Here is a 20,904-nt window from a genome sequence, read left to right on the forward strand (position 1 = left end):
ATTGGCAATAAAGTCCTGCAGTGTAAACGAGGACTTTTTACATTTATTAATTTAATATTAGGCACCACACTTTGAAAATCCCTGGTCTAGAGTATAATAAATGGCTCCTGAGCACGGGTGTTGTTCCTGCTGCACTTAGAAAAGCTGCTGTAACACCTGTACCAAATAAGACCAACGTAGACTGGGTAAACATCAATAATTTTCTTCCCATTTCCAATCTGCCCTTGCTAAAATGCTTGAGCAAATTGTGGCTTCACACTCAGCTCACTTTACACAATCTTTTTGAGCCCCTCCAGTCTGGCTTCTGCAAACTGCATAGCACTGAAACAGCATCAGTTAAAGTCACCAATGACCTGTTACTTGCTGCTGACTCTGGCTGTCTTTCACTCCTGATTCTTCTCGATCTCAGTGCAGCTTTTGACACTGTAGATCATTCTCTTTTACTCACTCTTTTGAAAACTGTTTTTGGTGTTACTGACCCTGTATTAAACTGGTTCAAGTCTTACCTCTCAGACCATAATCAGTTTGTGTCCCTGGGTAAATGTAGGTCCAATATGGGTTCAGTGCAATTTGGACTTAATGTCTGGCCTAAGCGGCGCTGCACTGAGAAAAGCGTCCTCTGCACGTATTCGGGAGCTTCTCTTGCTACAGCCAACAGCAGCGCGTCCTTCAGTGTTAACTGTGGCTCTCTGCACGAAGAATTAGGGCAGTTCTGAAGACAAAAAGGGATCCGACCCGGTATTAGCAATGTGTTACTAACAAAGTGTCCGGTGAGTGATTATGGTAATTATTATCGGAATATTTACATATTCAAGCTGAAAAAAGTAAATGACCTGAGTGTGAATGCATTTGTCAGAATACACTATAAATAAGAAAATCAATGCAGCAATTAAATTATTTATATTTTATTTATGATTGTCTGAAAGGCCAGTGGCACATTATCACAAAAGAAGAATCCCTGTATAACTGTATAAATCTGTGTTGAATAGAGACGGCAGAAGGTTTTAGCGTCCAGTGTGTTGGACAGTGCAAGCAGCTCCAGTGTAAAGTGCTTTCAGCAGCGGTGGGTCAGTGTGTCCAGTGCGGGTCAGTGTGTGCAGTGCGGGTCAGACCCCGGGTCACATTATGTGGGACGCTGCGCTGTTGAGGCTGATGCAGCTGTTCTAGAGTCTTCTGCCGTTTGCTCTGCGTCCAGCGTCCCGGCGCAGGGATCGTCTCACACAGACGCGCACAGCTGGTGAATCCACAGAACAGAGTCTCGTCAGAATGCGAGGAGCCCTCGGAGCCGTCTGACATCACGTCCCTGACCTCCAAAGCCTGAGGGCCGATCGTGCTCTGAGGAATCACACCAGCGACCGGTGGAGCGGCTCGTGTCTCTAGACTCCTGCTGAGCTTCAGCTTATGCTTCTTCTGCAACAAAGACAAACCAACAGTGATTATTTCCTCACCGATAAACGCTATGAATGCTTTCTGGGTTTTACTGCCCATAAAAACGTCTTGGTTACGTATGTAACCCTAGTTCCCCGAAGAGGGAACGAGGCGCTGCGTCGAAACGCTGTGGAAATTCCCCTGTGTAATTGCGTCATGAAGCACGTATGGAATCAGTCCAATGGCATGACAGAACATGATAGGCGGGTGGCGTCATCGACCAGGAATCTATCAAGTACACCAAACAGCGTCAGCTTCTGATAGGCTGAAGCTAGTCGATCACGGGCATGCCGGGAGTATGGCAGGGCGACGCAGCGTATCGTTCCCTCTTCAGGTAACTAGGGACACACACGTCACCGAGACGTTCCCTTTTAAGGGAACTCGTACGCTAATACCCACGTCGCCATAAGAGCAAGTGTCCGTCCGTGTGAAGTCGGTGCGCACATTAAGACGAAAACATCTGGAGCTGAAGTCAAGATCGTAGAACCTCATGAATGTGTGCGGTGAGGACCAACCTGCCGCATCACAAACATCATGGAGCGGAACTCCTGACAACAAAGCTTTAGAGGCCTAGTCGAGTGAGCTTGTACAGCCAACGGTGAAGGCTGACCAGCCGACTCATAAGCAAGTGAGATAGCCTCAACCACCCACTTGCTCATCCTCTGCTTAGATGCAGGACAGATTGCTTTCCTTAGATTGCTTTGGGCCTGGGTGACCCAAAGCAAACGAACAACTGTTCAGATTTCCTTCAAAGGGCAGTTCTGTGGACGTAAGCATCAAGGGCCCTGACAGGGCAGAGCAGATTAAGTTCATCTTGGTCTGACGTCAGAAATGGAGGAGAACAGAAGGCCTGCAGTACAATTGGTCTTACAATATTAGTAGGGACCATAGCCTGGTCTCGGGGGAAGAAAAGCCTTTACTATACCATGCAAGAATTACAGGCACGAGGGAGATACTCCTGCAGGAGCTCCAGCACCGCACCCACTGGGCAGTTAACCGGGTCTAGCTGGTGCTCTCCACACCAGGAGGTGAAGAACGTTCACTTCAAGGGGTACAGTTTCCTTGTGGATGGAGCTCTGGAGTGGAGGATGGTCTCCACAGCCTCAGTTGAGAGACCGGTACTCATGAGCTGGGCCCCTTTAGAGGCCAAGCCCACAGTTTCCACAGTTCTGGGCGGGGGTGAAGGATCGACCCGCTCCCCTGAGAGAAAAGGTCCCCCCTGAGCGCAATCTCCAGAGGAGAGTGTGGTGAGCAGGACGAGGTAGAGGGCCGCGGGAGGACGGCACGAGGCCGGTTGCGTGATTACTGATGAGCGACACCCGCGCAACGCACCGGTCTCGTATCTCTCACGGAGGAGTGGAAGCATAAAAGGGGAGCGACGACAGTGGAGATCGAGAGAGGAACAGGCCTGAGTTTATGTTGTGTTTTGTTTTATTATTGTAAAAAAGGCCCCCTGGTGTTCGCTAAGCATCAGACACTTTACGGTGACTTTCTCTCTCCTACTGGATGACGCCTCGCTTCACCTGGACTCTTAGCCAATCACAAGTCGACTCAGGCTCGCTGCACGCTTGTAGCATTCTGTCCGAGACTTTTTGCTAGTATTGACGCTGACTGCACGGACTTACAACCCGCCTTAATACAACTGTCCTACTTTTGTGTGCGTCTTTACAAGTAAGAATCAGTATTTCGTTGTTCTTATATTGTCATTGTGAAAGCTAGGTTGGTAGCGTTTTCTCTGTTTAGGTTTGCTAAATAGAAGCTTAGCTTTTCCTGCCGGCTAGGCCTCGTGTTGTTATGCTTCTTTCTAGCGATGTATAGGTTGCCACTCGGGCATTATTCTTTGGTTACACATTGTAGAATACCAGTTAAGCACTCTCTGCGCATAGTTTGTGAGTTATCGCGGTGATATTCGCCTTCATTCCAGTTAATTTGCTATAGAGCACGCACCTCCCGCATGTACGCTAGTTGTCACGTGACACCTCTCGGCGCGGCCTGGTGTAGTTATTTATGTGACCAGCAGAGGGAGCCATTGTATTGCGAATGGTTTATCCTTTCTCATTGTTATAATTGGAGCGGTTTAGACCCGCAGAACAGCTTTGTTCATTCTTTTAATGCCAGTTTCGGCCATGTTAAAATGTTATTGTATTTTATTCCTGCTATATTATTAGAAAAGGATACAGCTAATACAAATAGAGGTTTGTTGCACGATAATCATTCATTTGCATTCAACTAATGGTTATTGTTTTTATTTATTTATCTGTTTCAGAACCACACATCAATGTACATATTCAATCATGCAGTTGTAAAGTCAATAAATACTTCTGATGAAGAAATCTTGCGTGATTCTGACCGATCACCCGCTGTGAGCTCTAATTAACGATCCAAAAACTATCTAAATCAAAAAAGCCAGTCTTCTTCTGCACAATTATATATGTGACAGCAGTCGTCCGTGAGGGGCTGCTGTCTTTTACTTTCGTTGTGTATTTGTTTTATTTTATTATTAAAATAATTTGAATGATCGCCGGTTCCCGACTCCTTCCCATAACATCTAACCTCGTTACAGAGAGCCGTCGGGGAGAGACACCAGGTCCGAGAACTATACTCGGGCCGGCCAGAACGGGGCTACAGGCAGACGACGGGCCCGGTCCCGGCAAACTCTCTCCAGAACTCCTGGCAGCAGAGCAATCGGGGGAAATGCGTACAGACGTGACCTCGGACCACGACTGAAGCCCCCGAGAGCGCGAACTGACCGCTCCTCCTTGAAGAGCGAATAGTGGGAGCGCAGCGTTCTTAGCGGTAGCCGCTCACAATCAGCTCCCTCGTGAGATGACTGGGGATGCTGCACTCCCAAACAAACAACACATAGTTGGTGTGTATCCTCACCCGTGAGATATCGAGTGCGGGGATGAACACACTTCCTAAAATGTTGTTCGCTCGCCATTATATCGTTATTTTCTTTTATATATAGAGATATATGGTGAAAAACTAGCAACTTCTAAAGACAGACAAAATAACAGCAGGGAGAGATTCACACACAGCGCGCTTGCTGAAGATGGTTCAGGTGTGCTTTATAGTTTCCTGCTCGATGACGTCACCCGCCTATGACGTTCCGTCACGCCATTGGACTGATTCCATACATGGTTCATGACGCAATCCCGCAGGGGCGCTCCCACAGTGTTTCAACGCAGCAAAGGGAACCATTGCATCATGAAGTCAGAAACATCCATCTTACTTTTCTACTAACTGGACACTGCTTAAGGCTGCTGGTTTCTCCTGAACCTCCTGAAAAATAGAGCGACAAAAGCAAGTGTTTTACTGCAGAAAATGTCACAGCCACTTATGTGTCTGATCACTCAGTGAAATCCTCAACAAAACCCATGATGCGAGGAAAGATTGTGGGTCGATAACTGACCTTCAGGCGTCTGGAGGGACGGGAGCGAGGGTGGATCAGAGGCTCTGCGTCTCAGGATCACAGGCTCTTCATCAGACAGTGGCTCTCTGGAAACAGCAGGCATGAGCTGGGTTAACAACACAACATCACATGCTCATGTTGTATGTGCTCAGAAACGCTCCCGCAGCATGTACTGTGAGATGTTAGCCTTGGAGAATGGGTTTAAGATGTTTAAGGACGGTAACGGTTGCCTCTGACAGGGTCTCTACAGCAGTACTTTTCTACACTCGTGATGAAACATCCTCCTAATCCTCCTCCTATATATATACTAATTGGCTTCATCACTGTCTCCTCTCCACCAGTAAGCTGGTGTGTGGTGGGCGTTCTGGCGCAATATGGCTGCCGTCGCATCATCAGGTGATGCTGCACACTGGTGGTGGTTGAGGAGATTCCACCCTTATATGTAAAGCGCTTTGAGTGTCCAGAAAAGCGCTATATAAATGTAATGAATTAAACAATCTGACACCTAGAATCACTATTGGCTTCATATGGACCTATTGTCTGATCGGGTATTTGATCAATTCAAATCAGATACTGTGAGTTATTATTGTTACTGTTAAGCTCAACAAAGGGCAAACACAGTATTATAAAAGCGCAGTATATTCCAGGTCTTCTGGAGACATTTGGTAGCTTTATTTGAGGAACAGACAGTATATTATTAGGATGTTGAATTTAAGTTGACAGAACTTACTCTGACTCTTATTCTGCCTGACAGAAAGAAACTCGTACTTGGCTCAATGGCGCCGACCTATGGCGACGCGGTGTGGCTCTGTGTTTGTGTTTGTCTCGTTCTGCTTTGTTTTATTGACAATTCTGTCAGTCAGATCACATATGACAGGCATGAACTATTATGTATTCGGGACACTTTGCAAAACTTCCTGGCTTCCGACCACTGGAGGAATGTTTGAGGAATATTGAAAATACAATAACAAAAACATCAGTAGGCCCTTTGTAATTTAAAAACGTAAGCCTAGGAGTTAGCCTATAGATTGGCCCTATTTGAAATGCAATAACAAAAATATTCTCACACTGGTGTGCAGGTAAATAAAAATAATATAGGCTATTACTAAATGACTGCTGTCTGGGGCCTCAATACTTGCATGTTATTTGTGAGGCTTTATCAATGTGAGGCTTTATTTTTGACGCTTTAGACAAACACACGGATTGGAAAATGGATTCATGATGAACTCGCTCATTATATAAATTTTGTACATTTTGAACAGAAAAAAGTTAAGGACTTTTATTTAATTCTCACTGCTCAAAACTTTTCAAAATAGGACGCGACCCCCCACAGAGGGAACGTTTGCGCCGGAACACGCCTCCTCTTTTCGCTGAACCGCCCTGAATTCTGCCATTTCCCATCATCTCAGAGAGGCTGACGGGCCTCACAACATAGGAGTCACATGACCCGTGTGGCGTCTCCTCACCTCTCAGGGCAGCAGGATCTGTATGTGTCGAGCACAGGACTCTCACACATCTGATGGTAGTTGGCACAGATCAGCAGTGCGAGCAGCACACAGAGGATCAGACACAGCAGGATGTAGCTCTGCCTGTCAGACACCTGCAGAACACAGCAACATCATCATCATTACCGTCATCGTGACTAACATCATCACCAGTATCATCACAAGTATCACCATTATCATCACCAAAACAGCAGCTTAGATATCGGTGGATCCTAAACAGACATGAAACAGGACGACTGCTAGTCTCAGGCGATGGGTAAGTACCTCTTGCTGTAGCCGACTCACGCTGACAGACAGGCCGAGGACGAGCTGCGTCACGTTCCCCAGCTGAGCCTGCAGCACCTGGATCGAGTCCGTCTGCCTCTGGTCCTGCAGTCAAGAGCAGGAGGACACGGTTATATGGTGTCTCACACACACACACACACACACACACACAGATCTGGTGTCCTGCTGACCTGCTCCTCGGCCGTTCTGGAGGTGTTCTGCAGCTTGATGATGGTTTTGTTGAAGGCTCTCTGCATCTCCTCCACCTGCTTCCTGTACCTGCACACAGCCAGATCAACCAGTCTCACTGTGATCAACCAGTCTCACACCAGCATCACAGTACAGATATCTGTGCTAAACATCCACAATGCTTCCACATACCAGTCAAACTCAACACTTCTCCATACCCATGTCCAGAGCAAACACTCATACTAGTAGTTGTGGATACTCAAACCATTGAAAGGGTCATGAAGACAAGTGAACAGTCTAATGAAGACTAATTACAAGCATAAATACAACAGAACAAAGATACATACTACAGAAATTGACTAAAGTAGCAAAATACAAAATAAAACGCTACATAAACTGTATGATTCTTATTAAAGCTTGATTTTTGTGTGGGACTTTCTCTTGGTCTGTTGTTGTCTGTTGAACATTAATGTGTTCCCTTTCGAGGGTACTGGCACTGCGTCAGAACGACACTTTGGGGAACACCCCCATGCGCCTCTGAAGCATGAATGAAACTACGCCAATCGTGATTGGTGTTGCGTCATGACGTAACGTGTGACGGCATACACACAAGCTATAAAGGGATGCCGGCACACAACAGAGTTAGCTTTCTGTTCTGTAAGCGCTCTCTGTTGTTGTATGTCCTATGTGGTGTTGTGTGTCACAAGCGATCTCACTATATCTGATACTATACACAGGGGTGCACATAACTGGTACGCAGGTACGCATGCGCGACAAAAATCAGGAATGCGTAATGCCACTTGTGTTACTACGCGCCTTTGCGTACTTTAAGGGTAACTGTCGCCAAAATGCAACATAGGCAGTGTTCATTTAATCTTTTCACGTTTTAAATGACGACCACGTCAACGAATAAAAACTAGGCGGAAATTAGGGAGGGACGATTGGGGAAGAGATCCAGTCAGAACTGATTTGCGTTTGTGGTAGATGCGCACATTTGAATTGTAACGTGCTGATCTACCCGGCGCACACGAGTTGGCATGCGCTTGATGCATGTCTCAAATCGTTAAAAAACGTCTGGGATAAAGAGAAGAGCACACATGGATAGATCTGAATAAGAGAGACGACGCGAAAGAGAGCTTTATTCGGTATGCTTTTCTGTGCGAACACACACACATACGCGACCCGAAGCGTGCAGTCCTGCACATAGACAGCGCGCAAGGACTGAATTGAGCTCTCTTTCGCATCTGAATGGACAAATACACACAACATTGTCTAAATGTCAGTTTTGGAGAGCATTCACGTAAACACAGTCGGTTATGTCTTTACAGAACGTACCGTGCATCAGTGCAATTGGATCTGCATTCTGCACACTCGGTCTTAAAGTGACAGTGCGTAATAAACCTAATGCCTTCTGTACACTTAATATTGATCAAATAACAAAATAAAAAGAGAAAATTCACTGCTGTTTAATATCTTTAATAAGGATTCATTATATTTAATAAATATATCTGAACAATCAAATAATACTTTAAATAAATCTTTTCCAAAGGTGTTTTCTATCATTTTAGGTAGTTTTTTCCCCCCACGCTGATGTAAATTTAAGTGTTAGTTTTTTTAATTAGTTTGGTTTTAGTTAGTTATTTTATGCTAAAAAACGGGAATGTGACGTCATGATTGACAGCTGTGGCTACGCTACATTATGGGGTGAGTACCAAACACCATCTCCTGGTACTCACCTGAGTAACTCACTGAAAAAGTTATGTGCACCCCTGACTATACAAGAGATGTGTGCACCCCGTCCTAGATTCATTACGGGTGGGGACACACATTAGTTACGTGTAGACTGCTTGGCACTTGCAATCAGAGTGCTGCCTTCCCGCCTGGCCATATTCAGTGATGATGGCCAGGCTCACGATCCCCGTGGTTCGGCGTCTCACATCATGGGGTTTGCAGATGGATCTGGCAGGGGACCCTGAGACTGCTGAGGCACTTTCTCAGGATTGCTCTGCCAGTTCTGATGCTCTCCCTCCTCGTGCAGAAGAAGCCGCTGGTCTTCTTGGAGAACCCAATGCTCAAGCTGTGCTCAGCATCGAAGGAGGGGACTTTGAAGATGACTCGCCACCTCATCTCCCCGCATATGAGGAGCTGGTGAAGGTTGTTTCTTGTGCCGTGGACAGATTAAATATCAGCTGGCTACGTGAAAGGCAGGAAGCGCAAGTGAAAAGCAAACTGGATGAGCACTTCTTGCAGCACAGAGAGCAGACTCATCGTCAGGGTTTACCATTCTTCTGACTGGCGCATCAGATCCTCCTGTGGTCCCAGAGGAGACCGTTGTCTCTCAGAGCAACATACATCCCAGGGTACCAGAATCGGGAAGCAGACATCCTGTCGAGGCATGGGTAATGGAGACTCCACACCGAGGTGGTGGAGTCGACATGCGAGAGGTTCAGCCCAGTGGAAGTGGATCTGTTCGCGTCTCGAGAGGAGACACACTCTCCACTGTGGTTCTCCCTCACGCATCCAGTCCTACTGGGGCTGTACCTAGAAGCTGGCCTGTCAGCAGGAGTGGACTATACTCAGCTACAGAGCTCCGTCCACGGGTAAATTCCTAAAATGGAATGTGCTCACTAATTGGAGTAGAGAGCGTGAGGTGGACCCAGTTAACTTCCCAGTGGCTTCAGTGGTGGAGTTCCTCCAAGACCGCTTCTCTGCTGGTCTTACCCCGTCCACACTCAAGGTGTATGTGATTCCTATCCACAGTCCTCTGGGTGATGGGCTCCTGGGAAGACATCAGCTGGTCGTATGTTTCCTCCGTGGGGCTTGGAGGATGAGGCCTGCGACTCGGACCAGAGTTCCCACATGGGACCTGGCAGTGGTTCTCAAAGGGCTGGTCGAGGCCCCCTTCGTACCTTTAAAGTCGGCTGAGGCCAAGAACCTTTCACTTAAGCTAGCTTTTCTCTTGGCAATCACTTCTCTTAAAAGAGGAGGAGATCTTCAGGCCCTCTCTATATCTCCCGAGTGTATGGAGTTTGTTCCTGGAAGAGTTAAGGCTATCTTGCATCTCAGGCCTGGCTATGTGCCTAAGGTGCTTTCTAACACGACACGGCTAACGATTCTGTCACACGCTACGTCATGACGCAAAGCCAATCACGATTGGCTCTATGCACGAACACTGCTGATGTATTTCCGGTAGAATCTCAGCCAGCGTCTTTACTTCCGCATAGCGCATTCTATAGCGAAGTGTAGCTAGCGGCAAAACTTTAATAATTCATTTTCTCAGAAACAGAGACAACAGAAACAGAGAAACCGATTCGCTAGTCGGATTTCGCATGATATGAGAGAATTCTCACCCTCAAAGTTGTCGATGTAGCTCGAAATATATAGTTTAAAGCCCTTCTCTTTCTTACTCTTAGGTATGACAGCTAACTGCCTCACAATATTGTTAACACCATTCAGGTTAACCGCTAACCCGATCAGGTTTTCTTGCCCTCGAGTCCGAGTCATTTGATTTTGAGTATCTACCGATACTGAGTCCCGATCCGATACTTCTATAATACATAAAAAAAGAATAAAGAAGACCGAAAAAACAGATCCAGGTTGTTCCTTATTTTTTTATTTAATTCACCTTATTTTAACATTCAACAACACTGTTAACAAACAGAGCACTTCTGTGAGGTAGCTTAAACAATTAAGTAATAAATAACATAAATTCTTCACTTTTGGTGATGTCAACAAAAGTGATGTCATGCCGCACGGGTTGCTGTTTCTGTGTGGAGTCAAAAGGGTCTAACTCTGTGCCACCGCATAACTATAGATGTGTTAAAAAATAATGAGAATATATATATCCGAGTCCTGATCGGGAGTCTGAAACCACGTGATCGGGCCCGATTTCCGATCACGTGATCGGATCTGGACATCCCTAGTTGAAACCAGCAGAACTTGTGGACACGGCGAGTGTCAAGACTTTTATGTGAATACTCGAAGACGTGTGTATTTCACTGTTGAGGCGCGCATCGGTGTCGAGTCCTCAGTAAACTTTACTCGTTATTTTAGTGGGGTCATGACCTGAGGAATAACATTTTCTTATATATTTTGACATAAAAAAACTTTCAAGCTGCAATCAAGCTGCCGAAACGACTCATTTTCTACTTTCTGCAGCATGAGGTTGGGAAATAAAGATGTTTGCCAATATGTGGCACTTTTTTGTATGTGTGTATGTACATTTTTGGTGTGTGTTTATTTTGTTATTGAGAGGAAAGCCCAGCACATATTTACATATTCATCTAAACATGGACAGTGTGGGGATTTTTGCTAGCAGTACATCACTGCTCAGGTGTTTCAAACTTCTTTATAGGTGAAGAATGACCCTGAAGTTGGCAGTGAGGATCTCGCTCACTCTGAAGCGACGGGACTCACCTCTGACTCAGCTGCTCGAGGTAGCGTCCACTCAGAGACATGTTCGTCTCCAGTGCCTTGATGCGATTGTTGAGCCTCATGAAGACGGACTCTTTCTGACTGGAGCCGTGCGTGGACACCTCGCCGGAGCCCAGCGTTTCCCCGTCCACCTCCATGTTAGCGCTGCTTTCCTCCTCCAACAGCTCCTGGCTCCTGGCCTCAGCCAACCCATCAGGAGTCAGCGCTGCTTCATCCACTAGAGCGGATACGGAATTAAGCGGAGACTCTTCCACTGTGCTAACGGAAACAGTAGGCGTTGGAATGTCCTTCTCAAGGGCAGATGTGGCCGAGATCCTCTCCGGATCTACCCGATCTCCACTGGAGCTGGTCAGGAGGTCCAAGAGAGTCGCGGGATCAGGAGTCGGGTGGGAGTTACTGCTCTGCGGAGGGAGCGTCACAGGATCAGGATTGGGACTGGACTCACTGCTCTGTGGAGGGAACGTCGCTGTGAGGCTCTCGCTTACAGACGCCAGCAGATCTGAGGTCAGGCTCGGAGAGAGTGACTGCAGCTCCGGAGCCGGTGGGACAGGCATAGGAACGACAGGACTCTCTGTGATTGAGCTCATAGATGAGGTGATTACGGAGCGTGAGAAGGTCTTCTTCTTCTGAAGAGAGGAGCAGCGCTGCAGGAGGTACTCGTGAAGAGAGGAGCCGAGGAATTTAGCAGCCACACGTCCGTTCTGCTGGTCTTTTTCTCCCGGTTCTGCTCCAGAGGACTGATCCGACTCCTCAGGCAGCAGAGTGACGATCTGCTCCGCCTCAGGCTCGGTCTGAACAGGAGCGTCTTCATCCGGCTCGGTCGGGACGGGGCCGTCTTCAGTGTGTGGAGTGTCTGTGTTTGTTGCTGATGTAATGCTGCCGGTTTCTGTGATCCCAGTTACATCCAGGAGATCCGCCACTGGCCTAGATAGAAAAAGAACGGGAATTATATGAGTATGATATAAGCTGAAGAACAGTGAGGAAAAGGGGTGCAACGGATCGCAGTTGATCGTGACGTTCAGCACGCATTTGATTCGCGGATTAACTGCTAAATTGAACCATCATAGAGTGAAAGATTATAATCTGGATGCGTTTTGTCTTGCCAATTTACACAGTCAAACAATTTTAAATGCGAAAGAAGAGTCGAAAACCGGGCGAACACACGCTGTGCCCTTTGAACGCGCACACACACACAAAATTATGTCAAAATACCCGTCTAAACACCCGTCTTGGCAAGTTATGTCATAAGTGAACGGTTGAGAAAGAAACTGGATGTTTGTCAGAATATTCGGTCCGTGCATTCGGTCTTAAAGTGACGGCAGCCTAATATTCCTGCTGTTGTCTGTGTCATTAATAGGGTTGGGTACCGAAACGCGGTGCCAATAGGGAACCGGTTCCGACGTAAACGGTAGTAACGAGACCGAATAAGAACAAAAATTTCGGTGCCTGACTTTTTTTTACCACCCTCTTAATGAACTTAATCAGTTAGGCTAGTAGGTGTTGATGTGGTATCGAAGAACTTCAGATGAGCTTTAAGTAATAAATGAAAAGCAAAGTTTCATTTAACAAAGTTCCGAATTCTGTGATCCGTTGGACCACTAATTTATACTGAAAATAACTATAGATAATGCACAGTGCCATCTGATGGTGACTTCTGGCCTCTGATTGACAGCGAGAGCGCGGTCACGTACCCAGAGTGCATCGCTCCAGCAGGGAGAGCCGCTTCTGACGAGTTCAGACCTTCAGCGGAAGAGTTTCCTGAAGAGCACAAACACAAACTCAATCATACAGTCAGGGTTTCACAGTCAGGCGTCAGCAGGAAGTGATGTCAGAACACACCTGCGCTCTGCCCGCCCAGCACATTAGCAGCGATGTTGTTCACCATGGTGAGAAGAGCGTCTGAAAACACAAGACATCATCAGCTGTTCACCTGATTATAAACCCTCAGGATCTCACTGTGACTCACACCGACCTTTGGCAGATCCGATCAGATTCCCGGAGGATCGGTCCTCGACCGGCACAAAGTCTGGAGGCTGATCTAAACATTCATCAAGAGATAAGCAGAGTCGTTGGCCTCTGTGACACGGCAGACAGACAGTGAGTGTGTGTGTGTGTGTGTGTGTGTGTGTGTGTGTGTGTGTGCAGATGATGGTTACCGTAGTCCTGCTCCTCGTGAGTGTGTGTGTGTCTGTCTGACGGCTCAGAGTTCAGCTCATACTCCTCCATCATACTGGTGCCGAACACCCTTCAGAGAGAGAGAGGGGGAGAGAGAGAGAGAGAGAGAGAGAGAGAGGGGGAGAGAGAGAGAGAGAGAGAGAGAGAGAGAGAGAGAGAGAGAGGGGGAGAGAGAGAGAGAGAGAGAGAGAGAGGGGGAGAGATAGAGAGAGAGAGAGAGAGAGAGAGAGAGAGAGAGAGAGAGCAGTGTCAGCAGATTCATGCACTGCTCACTGCTCATCTTCTTTCTGACTGGAGGACCGCATCTATTTGCGTCTGTAGATTTCAATCTTTAAAGGCGGTGAGTTTGAGTCAGAAATCTCCACTTCAGCAGCTTTACACACACACCAAACTGTAGTTTGATTCATATGAAAGTTTATTAATTCACTATATTGCCAAAAGTATTGGGACACCCCTCCAAATCATTGAGTTCAGGTGTTCCAATCACTTCCATGGCCACAGGTGTATAAAGCAAGCACTATATGCAGACGCTTTACACACACCTGTGAGAGAACGGGTCGCTCTCAGGAGCTCAGTGAACTTAAGCGTGGGGCCGTGATCGCTTGTCTCCTGTGCAATAAGTCCGGTGTGGGGTTGTTTGGTGGAGAGGGGGTTATGGCGTCGGGTTGTTTGGTGGAGAGGGGGTTATGGCGTGGGGTTGTTTGGTGGAGGGGGGATTATGGCGTCGGGTTGTTTGGTGGAGAGGGGGTTATGGCGTGGGGTTGTTTGGTGGAGGGGGGATTATGGCGTCGGGTTGTTTGGAGGAGGGGGGATTATGGTGTGGGGTTGTCTGGTGGAGAGGGGGTTATGGCGTGGGGTTGTTTGGTGGAGGGGGGATTATGGCGTCGGGTTGTTTGGAGGAGGGGGGATTATGGTGTGGGGTTGTCTGGTGGAGAGGGGGTTATGGCGTGGGGTTGTTTGGTGGAGGGGGATTATGGCGTCGGGTTGTTTGGTGGAGGGGGGATTATGGCGTGGGGTTGTTTGGTGGAGGGGGGATTATGGTGTGGGGTTGTTTGGTGGAGGGGGGATTATGGTGTGGGGTTGTTTGGTGGAGGGGGGATTATGGCGTGGGGTTGTTTGGTGGAGGGGGGATTATGGCGTGGGGTTGTTTGGTGGAGGGGGATTATGGCGTCGGGTTGTTTGGTGGAGGGGGGGTTATAGTGTGGGGTTGTTTGGTGGAGGGGGGATTATGGTGTGGGGTTGTTTGGTGGAGAGGGGGTTATGGCGTGGGGTTGTTTGGTGGAGGGGGGATTATGGCGTCGGGTTGTTTGGTGGAGGGGGGGTTATGGCGTGGGGTTGTTTGGAGGAGGGGGGATTATGGTGTGGGGTTGTTTGGTGAAGGGGGGGTTATGGTGTGGGGTTGTTTGGTGGAGGGGGGGTTATGGTGTGGGGTTGTTTGGTGGAGGAGGGATTATGGTGTGGGGTTGTTTGGTGGAGGGGGGTTATGGTGTGGGGTTGTTTGGTGGAGTGGGGGGTTATGGTGTGGGGTTGTTTGGAGGAGGGGGGGTTATGGTGTGGGGTTGTTTGGTGGAAGGGGGATTATGGTGTGGGGTTGTTTGGTGGAGGGGGGGTTATGGTGTGGGGTTGTTTGGAGGAGGGGGGTTATGGTGTGGGGTTGTTTGGTGGAAGGGGGTTATGGTGTGGGGTTGTTTGGTGGAGGGGGGGTTATGGTGTGGGGTTGTTTGGTGGAAGGGGGATTATGGTGTGGGGTTATTTGGAGGAGGGGGGATTATGGTGTGGGGTTGTTTGGTGGAAGGGGGATTATGGTGTGGGGTTGTTTGGAGGAGGGGGGGTTATGGTGTGGGGTTGTTTGGTGGAAGGGGGATTATGGTGTGGGGTTGTTTGGAGGAGGGGGGGGTTATGGTGTGGGGTTGTTTGGTGGAAGGGGGATTATGGTGTGGAGTTGTTTGGAGGAGGGGGGGTTATGGTGTGGGGTTGTTTGGAGGAGGGGGGGTTATGGTGTGGGGTTGTTTGGTGGAGGGGGGATTATGGCGTGGGGTTGTTTGGTGGAGGGGGGATTATGGTGTGGGGTTGTTTGGTGGAGGGGGGGTCATGGTGTGGGGTTGTTTGGAGGAGGGGGGGTTATGGTGTGGGATTGTTTGGTGGAAGGGGGATTATGGTGTGGGGTTGTTTGGTGGAGGGGGGGTTATGGTGTGGGGTTGTTTGGAGGAGGGGGGTTATGGTGTGGGGTTGTTTGGTGGAAGGGGGATTATGGTGTGGGGTTATTTGGTGGAGGGGGGGTTATGGTGTGGGGTTGTTTGGAGGAGGGGGGGTTATGGTGCGGGGTTGTTTGGTGGAGGGGGGATTATGGCGTGGGGTTGTTTGGTGGAGGGGGGATTATGGTGTGGGGTTGTTTGGTGGAAGGGGGGTTATGGTGTGGGGTTGTTTGGAGGAGGGGGGGTTATGGTGTGGGGTTGTTTGGAGGAGGGGGGTTATGGTGTGGGGTTGTTTGGAGGAGGGGGGTTATGGTGTGGGGTTGTTTGGTGGAAGGGGGTTATGGTGTGGGGTTGTTTGGTGGAGGGGGGATTATGGCGTGGGGTTGTTTGGTGGAGGGGGGATTATGGTGTGGGGTTGTTTGGAGGAGGGGGGTTATGGTGTGGGGTTGTTTGGTGGAGGGGGGGTTATGGTGTGGGGTTGTTTGGTGGAGGGGGGGTTATGGTGTGGGGTTGTTTGGAGGAGGGGGGGTTATGGCGTGGGGTTGTTTGGTGGAAGGGGGATTATGGTGTGGGGTTGTTTGGTGGAAGGGGGTTATGGTGTTTGGTTGTTTGGTGGAAGGGGATTATGGTGTGGGGTTGTTTGGTGGAGGGGGATTATGGTGTTTGGTTGTTTGGTGGAAGGGGGTTATGGTGTTTGGTTGTTTGGTGGAAGGGGGTTATGGTGTGGGGTTGTTTGGTGGAGGGGGATTATGGTGTTTGGTTGTTTGGTGGAAGGGGGTTATGGTGTTTGGTTGTTTGGTGGAGGGGGATTATGGTGTTTGGTTGTTTGGTGGAAGGGGGTTATGGTGTTTGGTTGTTTGGTGGAAGGGGATTATGGTGTTTGGTTGTTTGGTGGAAGGGGGTTATGGTGTTTGGTTGTTTGGTGGAGGGGGATTATGGTGTGGGGTTGTTTGGTGGAGGGGGATTATGGTGTGGGGTTGTTTGGTGGAAGGGGGTTATGGTGTGGGGTTGTTTGGTGGAGGGGGATTATGGTGTTTGGTTGTTTGGTGGAAGGGGGTTATGGTGTTTGGTTGTTTGGTGGAAGGGGGTTATGGTGTTTGGTTGTTTGGTGGAGGGGGATTATGGTGTGGGGTTGTTTGGTGGAAGGGGGTTATGGTGTGGGGTTGTTTGGTGGAGGGGGATTATGGTGTGGGGTTGTTTGGTGGAAGGGGGTTATGGTGTGGGGTTGTTTGGTGGAAGGGGATTATGGTGTGGGGTTGTTTGGTGGAGGGGGATTATGGTGTGGGGTTGTTTGGTGGAAGGGGATTATGGTGTGGGGTTGTTTGGTGGAAGGGGGTTATGGTGTGGGGTTGTTTGGTGGAGGGGGATTATGGTGTTTGGTTGTTTGGTGGAAGGGGGTTATGGTGTTTGGTTGTTTGGTGGAAGGGGGTTATGGTGTTTGGTTGTTTGGTGGAGGGGGATTATGGTGTGGGGTTGTTTGGTGGAAGGGGATTATGGTGTGGGGTTGTTTGGTGGAGGGGGGATTATGGTGTGGGGTTGTTTGGTGGAAGGGGATTATGGTGTGGGGTTGTTTGGTGGAGGGGGGTTATGGTGTTTGGTTGTTTGGTGGAAGGGGGTTATGGTGTTTGGTTGTTTGGTGGAAGGGGGTTATGGTGTTTGGTTGTTTGGTGGAAGGGGGTTATGGTGTTTGGTTGTTTGGTGGAGGGGGATTATGGTGTGGGGTTGTTTGGTGGAGGGGGATTATGGTGTTTGGTTGTTTGGTGGAAGGGGGTTATGGTGTGGGGTTGTTTGGTGGAAGGGGATTATGGTGTGGGGTTGTTTGGTGGAAGGGGATTATGGTGTGGGGTTGTTTGGTGGAAGGGGATTATGGTGTTTGGTTGTTTGGTGGAAGGGGGTTATGGTGTTTGGTTGTTTGGTGGAAGGGGGTTATGGTGTTTGGTTGTTTGGTGGAAGGGGGTTATGGTGTTTGGTTGTTTGGTGGAGGGGGATTATGGTGTGGGGTTGTTTGGTGGAAGGGGGTTATGGTGTTTGGTTGTTTGGTGGAAGGGGATTATGGTGTTTGGTTGTTTGGTGGAAGGGGGTTATGGTGTTTGGTTGTTTGGTGGAGGGGGATTATGGTGTGGGGTTGTTTGGTGGAGGGGGATTATGGTGTGGGGTTGTTTGGTGGAGGGGGATTATGGTGTTTGGTTGTTTGGTGGAAGGGGGTTATGGTGTGGGGTTGTTTGGTGGAAGGGGATTATGGTGTGGGGTTGTTTGGTGGAAGGGGATTATGGTGTGGGGTTGTTTGGTGGAAGGGGATTATGGTGTTTGGTTGTTTGGTGGGGGGGGATTATGGTGTGGGGTTGTTTGGTGGAAGGGGATTATGGTGTGGGGTTGTTTGGTGGAGGGGGATTATGGTGTTTGGTTGTTTGGTGGAGGGGGATTATGGTGTTTGGTTGTTTGGTGGAGGGGGGATTATGGTGTTTGGTTGTTTGGTGGAAGGGGGTTATGGTGTGGGGTTGTTTGGTGGAAGGGGATTATGGTGTGGGGTTGTTTGGTGGAGGGGGATTATGGTGTGGGGTTGTTTGGTGGAAGGGGATTATGGTGTTTGGTTGTTTGGTGGAGGGGGGGTTATGGTGTGGGGTTGTTTGGTGGAAGGGGATTATGGTGTTTGGTTGTTTGGTGGAGGGGGGGTTATGGTGTGGGGTTGTTTGGTGGAGGGGGGATTATGGTGTGGGGTTGTTTGGTGGAGGGGGGATTATGGTGTTTGGTTGTTTGGTGGAGGGGGGGTTATGGTGTGGGGTTGTTTGGTGGAGGGGGGATTATGGTGTGGGGTTGTTTGGTGGAGGGGGATTATGGTGTTTGGTTGTTTGGTGGAGGGGGATTATGGTGTTTGGTTGTTTGGTGGAGGGGGGGTTATCGTGTGGGGTTGTTTGGTGGAAGGGGATTATGGTGTTTGGTTGTTTGGTGGAGGGGGGGTTATGGTGTGGGGTTGTTTGGTGGAGGGGGGATTATGGTGTGGGGTTGTTTGGTGGAGGGGGATTATGGTGTTTGGTTGTTTGGTGGAGGGGGGGTTATGGTGTGGGGTTGTTTGGTGGAAGGGGATTATGGTGTTTGGTTGTTTGGTGGAGGGGGGGTTATGGTGTGGGGTTGTTTGGTGGAGGGGGGATTATGGTGTGGGGTTGTTTGGTGGAGGGGGGATTATGGTGTTTGGTTGTTTGGTGGAGGGGGGGTTATGGTGTGGGGTTGTTTGGAGGAGGGGGGATTATGGTGTGGGGTTGTTTGGTGGAGGGGGGATTATGGTGTGGGGTTGTTTGGTGGAGGGGGGGTTATGGTGTGGGGTTGTTTGGTGGAGGGGGGATTATGGTGTGGGGTTGTTTGGTGGAGGGGGGATTATGGTGTTTGGTTGTTTGGTGGAGGGGGGGTTATGGTGTGGGGTTGTTTGGTGGAGGGGGGATTATGGTGTGGGGTTGTTTGGTGGAGGGGGGATTATGGTGTTTGGTTGTTTGGTGGAGGGGGGGTTATGGTGTGGGGTTGTTTGGAGGAGGGGGGATTATGGTGTGGGGTTGTTTGGTGGAGGGGGGGTTATGGTGTGGGGTTGTTTGGTGGAGGGGGGATTATGGTGTGGGGTTGTTTGGTGGAGGGGGGATTATGGTGTGGGGTTGTTTGGTGGAGGGGGGATTATGGTGTGGGGTTAAACACCTGGATGAGGAGTGTGGTGTGGAGGAACTGGACTGGCTGCACTGAGTCCTGACCTTCCCAGGTGAAAATAAAGTGTACTTAAGTGCACTAAAAAACACTTAAATACAAGAAAGTACATTTGTAGTACATTCCTATTTTTTGTGCTAAAGAAAAGTTTAAAAATTATACACTATAAATACACTAATTAAAAGTATATTTTTACTGAAGTAGTACTTAAGTGTAATTTCGAAAGTATACTAAATAACATTGATATTTTAAATGTATTTTTAGTGTATAAGAAAAAAGATATACTATTGAAAAAATACATAGAAGTGTTTTATTAGTGTATTTCTTACAAGTACATTTTTAACACATTAAAAATAGTACATTGTTAGTGCACTTTTAGATAGCTATTATAAGTTTAAATTAAATTGATTTAACTTAAAATATATTCAAAATGTAATAGTCAAAAATTAAATTTTCCCAAAAGTGCTATTTAAGTACACTTTATAAAAATAAACTAAATATTACTAATTCTTAAATTGAATTTAAGTTGTGGTGAAAAAGACATAGTATTAAATGTATTAAAAATATACTTGAAATACAAATAGTATAATACATTTGTATTACCAACATGCTTATTTGAAGTGCATAAAAAATACATTGAATTGTATTTTAATATATTTCTAAAAAGTGTACTAGAAATACATTGGTAATAAATATATGCTTAATTATACTTTAAATAAATATGCTAAACACAAGCATAATTTTAATATATTTCTAACAAATGCACTAAAGGTACATTGGTAATAAATATATGCTTAATTATACTTTTAAGAAATATGCTAAACACAAGAATACTTTTAATATATTTCTAAAAAAAGCACTACAAGTACATTGGTAATAAATATGCTTAGTTACATTTTTAAGGAATATGCTAACACAATCACCATTTGTGTGAAGTTTTAGTGTATTTAAAGAAAACATACTTATGTTGCTCTTAATTAAAGTACATTTGTGTAACTTGTGTAAGAACATAGCTAAATCTAAAATATTAAAATGGTAAATCTAAAATATAAAAAGCTTTTAGTGTGTTTAAAGTAGGCTACTTTAAACACTTAGGCCTACTGCAATATATTTGTAATATTTATCATTTTACCATTTTAATATTTTAGATTTTAGATTTTTTGTATAATGTACCAACTTCTAATGTATTATATTGTCAACTATTATTGAACATTGCAATAAGCACTTAAAATGAATGTTGTTCACTTTTACTTGTTTGTAGGCTACTTGTAAAGGGCTGTTGTCCATTACATGATATGTTTTTACTGAAATTCCCACAAGGATATCAACATCATATTATTTTAAATGCATCATAGATACATTTTCCATCACATTATGTTTAAATGTTGTCCAAAAATATGTTGTACTTGTTTGAATTTGAAAAACACGAATAACACACGTGACTAATCCTGATTGGTTCCAGAGCTGTTGAACGTCTGTGATTCGTTCTTGTGTAATTATGATCTCACACCTCACTCAGAGCTTGCTGACGGCTGTGCGTTCATTGAATGTGATTATATTTCTAATAATTCAGAGATTAGAAGTCTAAATGTAAAGCGATCGTGTTTCTTTAGAG

The 20,904-nt window shown here is 47.2% G+C and overlaps 1 protein-coding gene across 9 annotated transcripts in view; it reads right to left on the minus strand.

The window, feature by feature from the left end:
- Window positions 1-889: 889 nt before the first annotated feature.
- Window positions 890-20,904, minus strand: part of LOC306998006 (SUN domain-containing ossification factor) — a 38,468-nt gene continuing 18,453 nt past the window's right edge. For 8 of the 9 annotated variants that reach the window (XM_079611706.1, XM_079611703.1, XM_079611709.1 and 5 more), the window contains 11 exons: window positions 13,389-13,477; window positions 13,205-13,270; window positions 13,072-13,131; window positions 12,924-12,990; window positions 11,215-12,156; window positions 6,801-6,888; window positions 6,610-6,714; window positions 6,307-6,440; window positions 4,841-4,926; window positions 4,661-4,710; window positions 890-1,410 (listed from right to left, as the gene is read on the minus strand). In XM_079611706.1, the coding sequence (XP_079467832.1) occupies window positions 1,069-1,410; window positions 4,661-4,710; window positions 4,841-4,926; window positions 6,307-6,440; window positions 6,610-6,714; window positions 6,801-6,888; window positions 11,215-12,156; window positions 12,924-12,990; window positions 13,072-13,131; window positions 13,205-13,270; window positions 13,389-13,477 (2,029 nt within the window). In that variant the 3' untranslated portion in view covers window positions 890-1,068. Of the gene's footprint in view, window positions 1,411-4,660; window positions 4,711-4,840; window positions 4,947-6,306; window positions 6,441-6,609; window positions 6,715-6,800; window positions 6,889-11,214; window positions 12,157-12,923; window positions 12,991-13,071; window positions 13,132-13,204; window positions 13,271-13,388; window positions 13,478-20,904 lie in introns of all 9 variants that reach the window. The other variant, XR_013797488.1, reaches the window with a different exon arrangement.

This window comes from Phoxinus phoxinus, assembly GCF_949152265.1.
Source record: "Phoxinus phoxinus genome assembly, chromosome: 5".
NCBI classification, from domain to species: domain Eukaryota; kingdom Metazoa; phylum Chordata; class Actinopteri; order Cypriniformes; family Leuciscidae; genus Phoxinus; species Phoxinus phoxinus.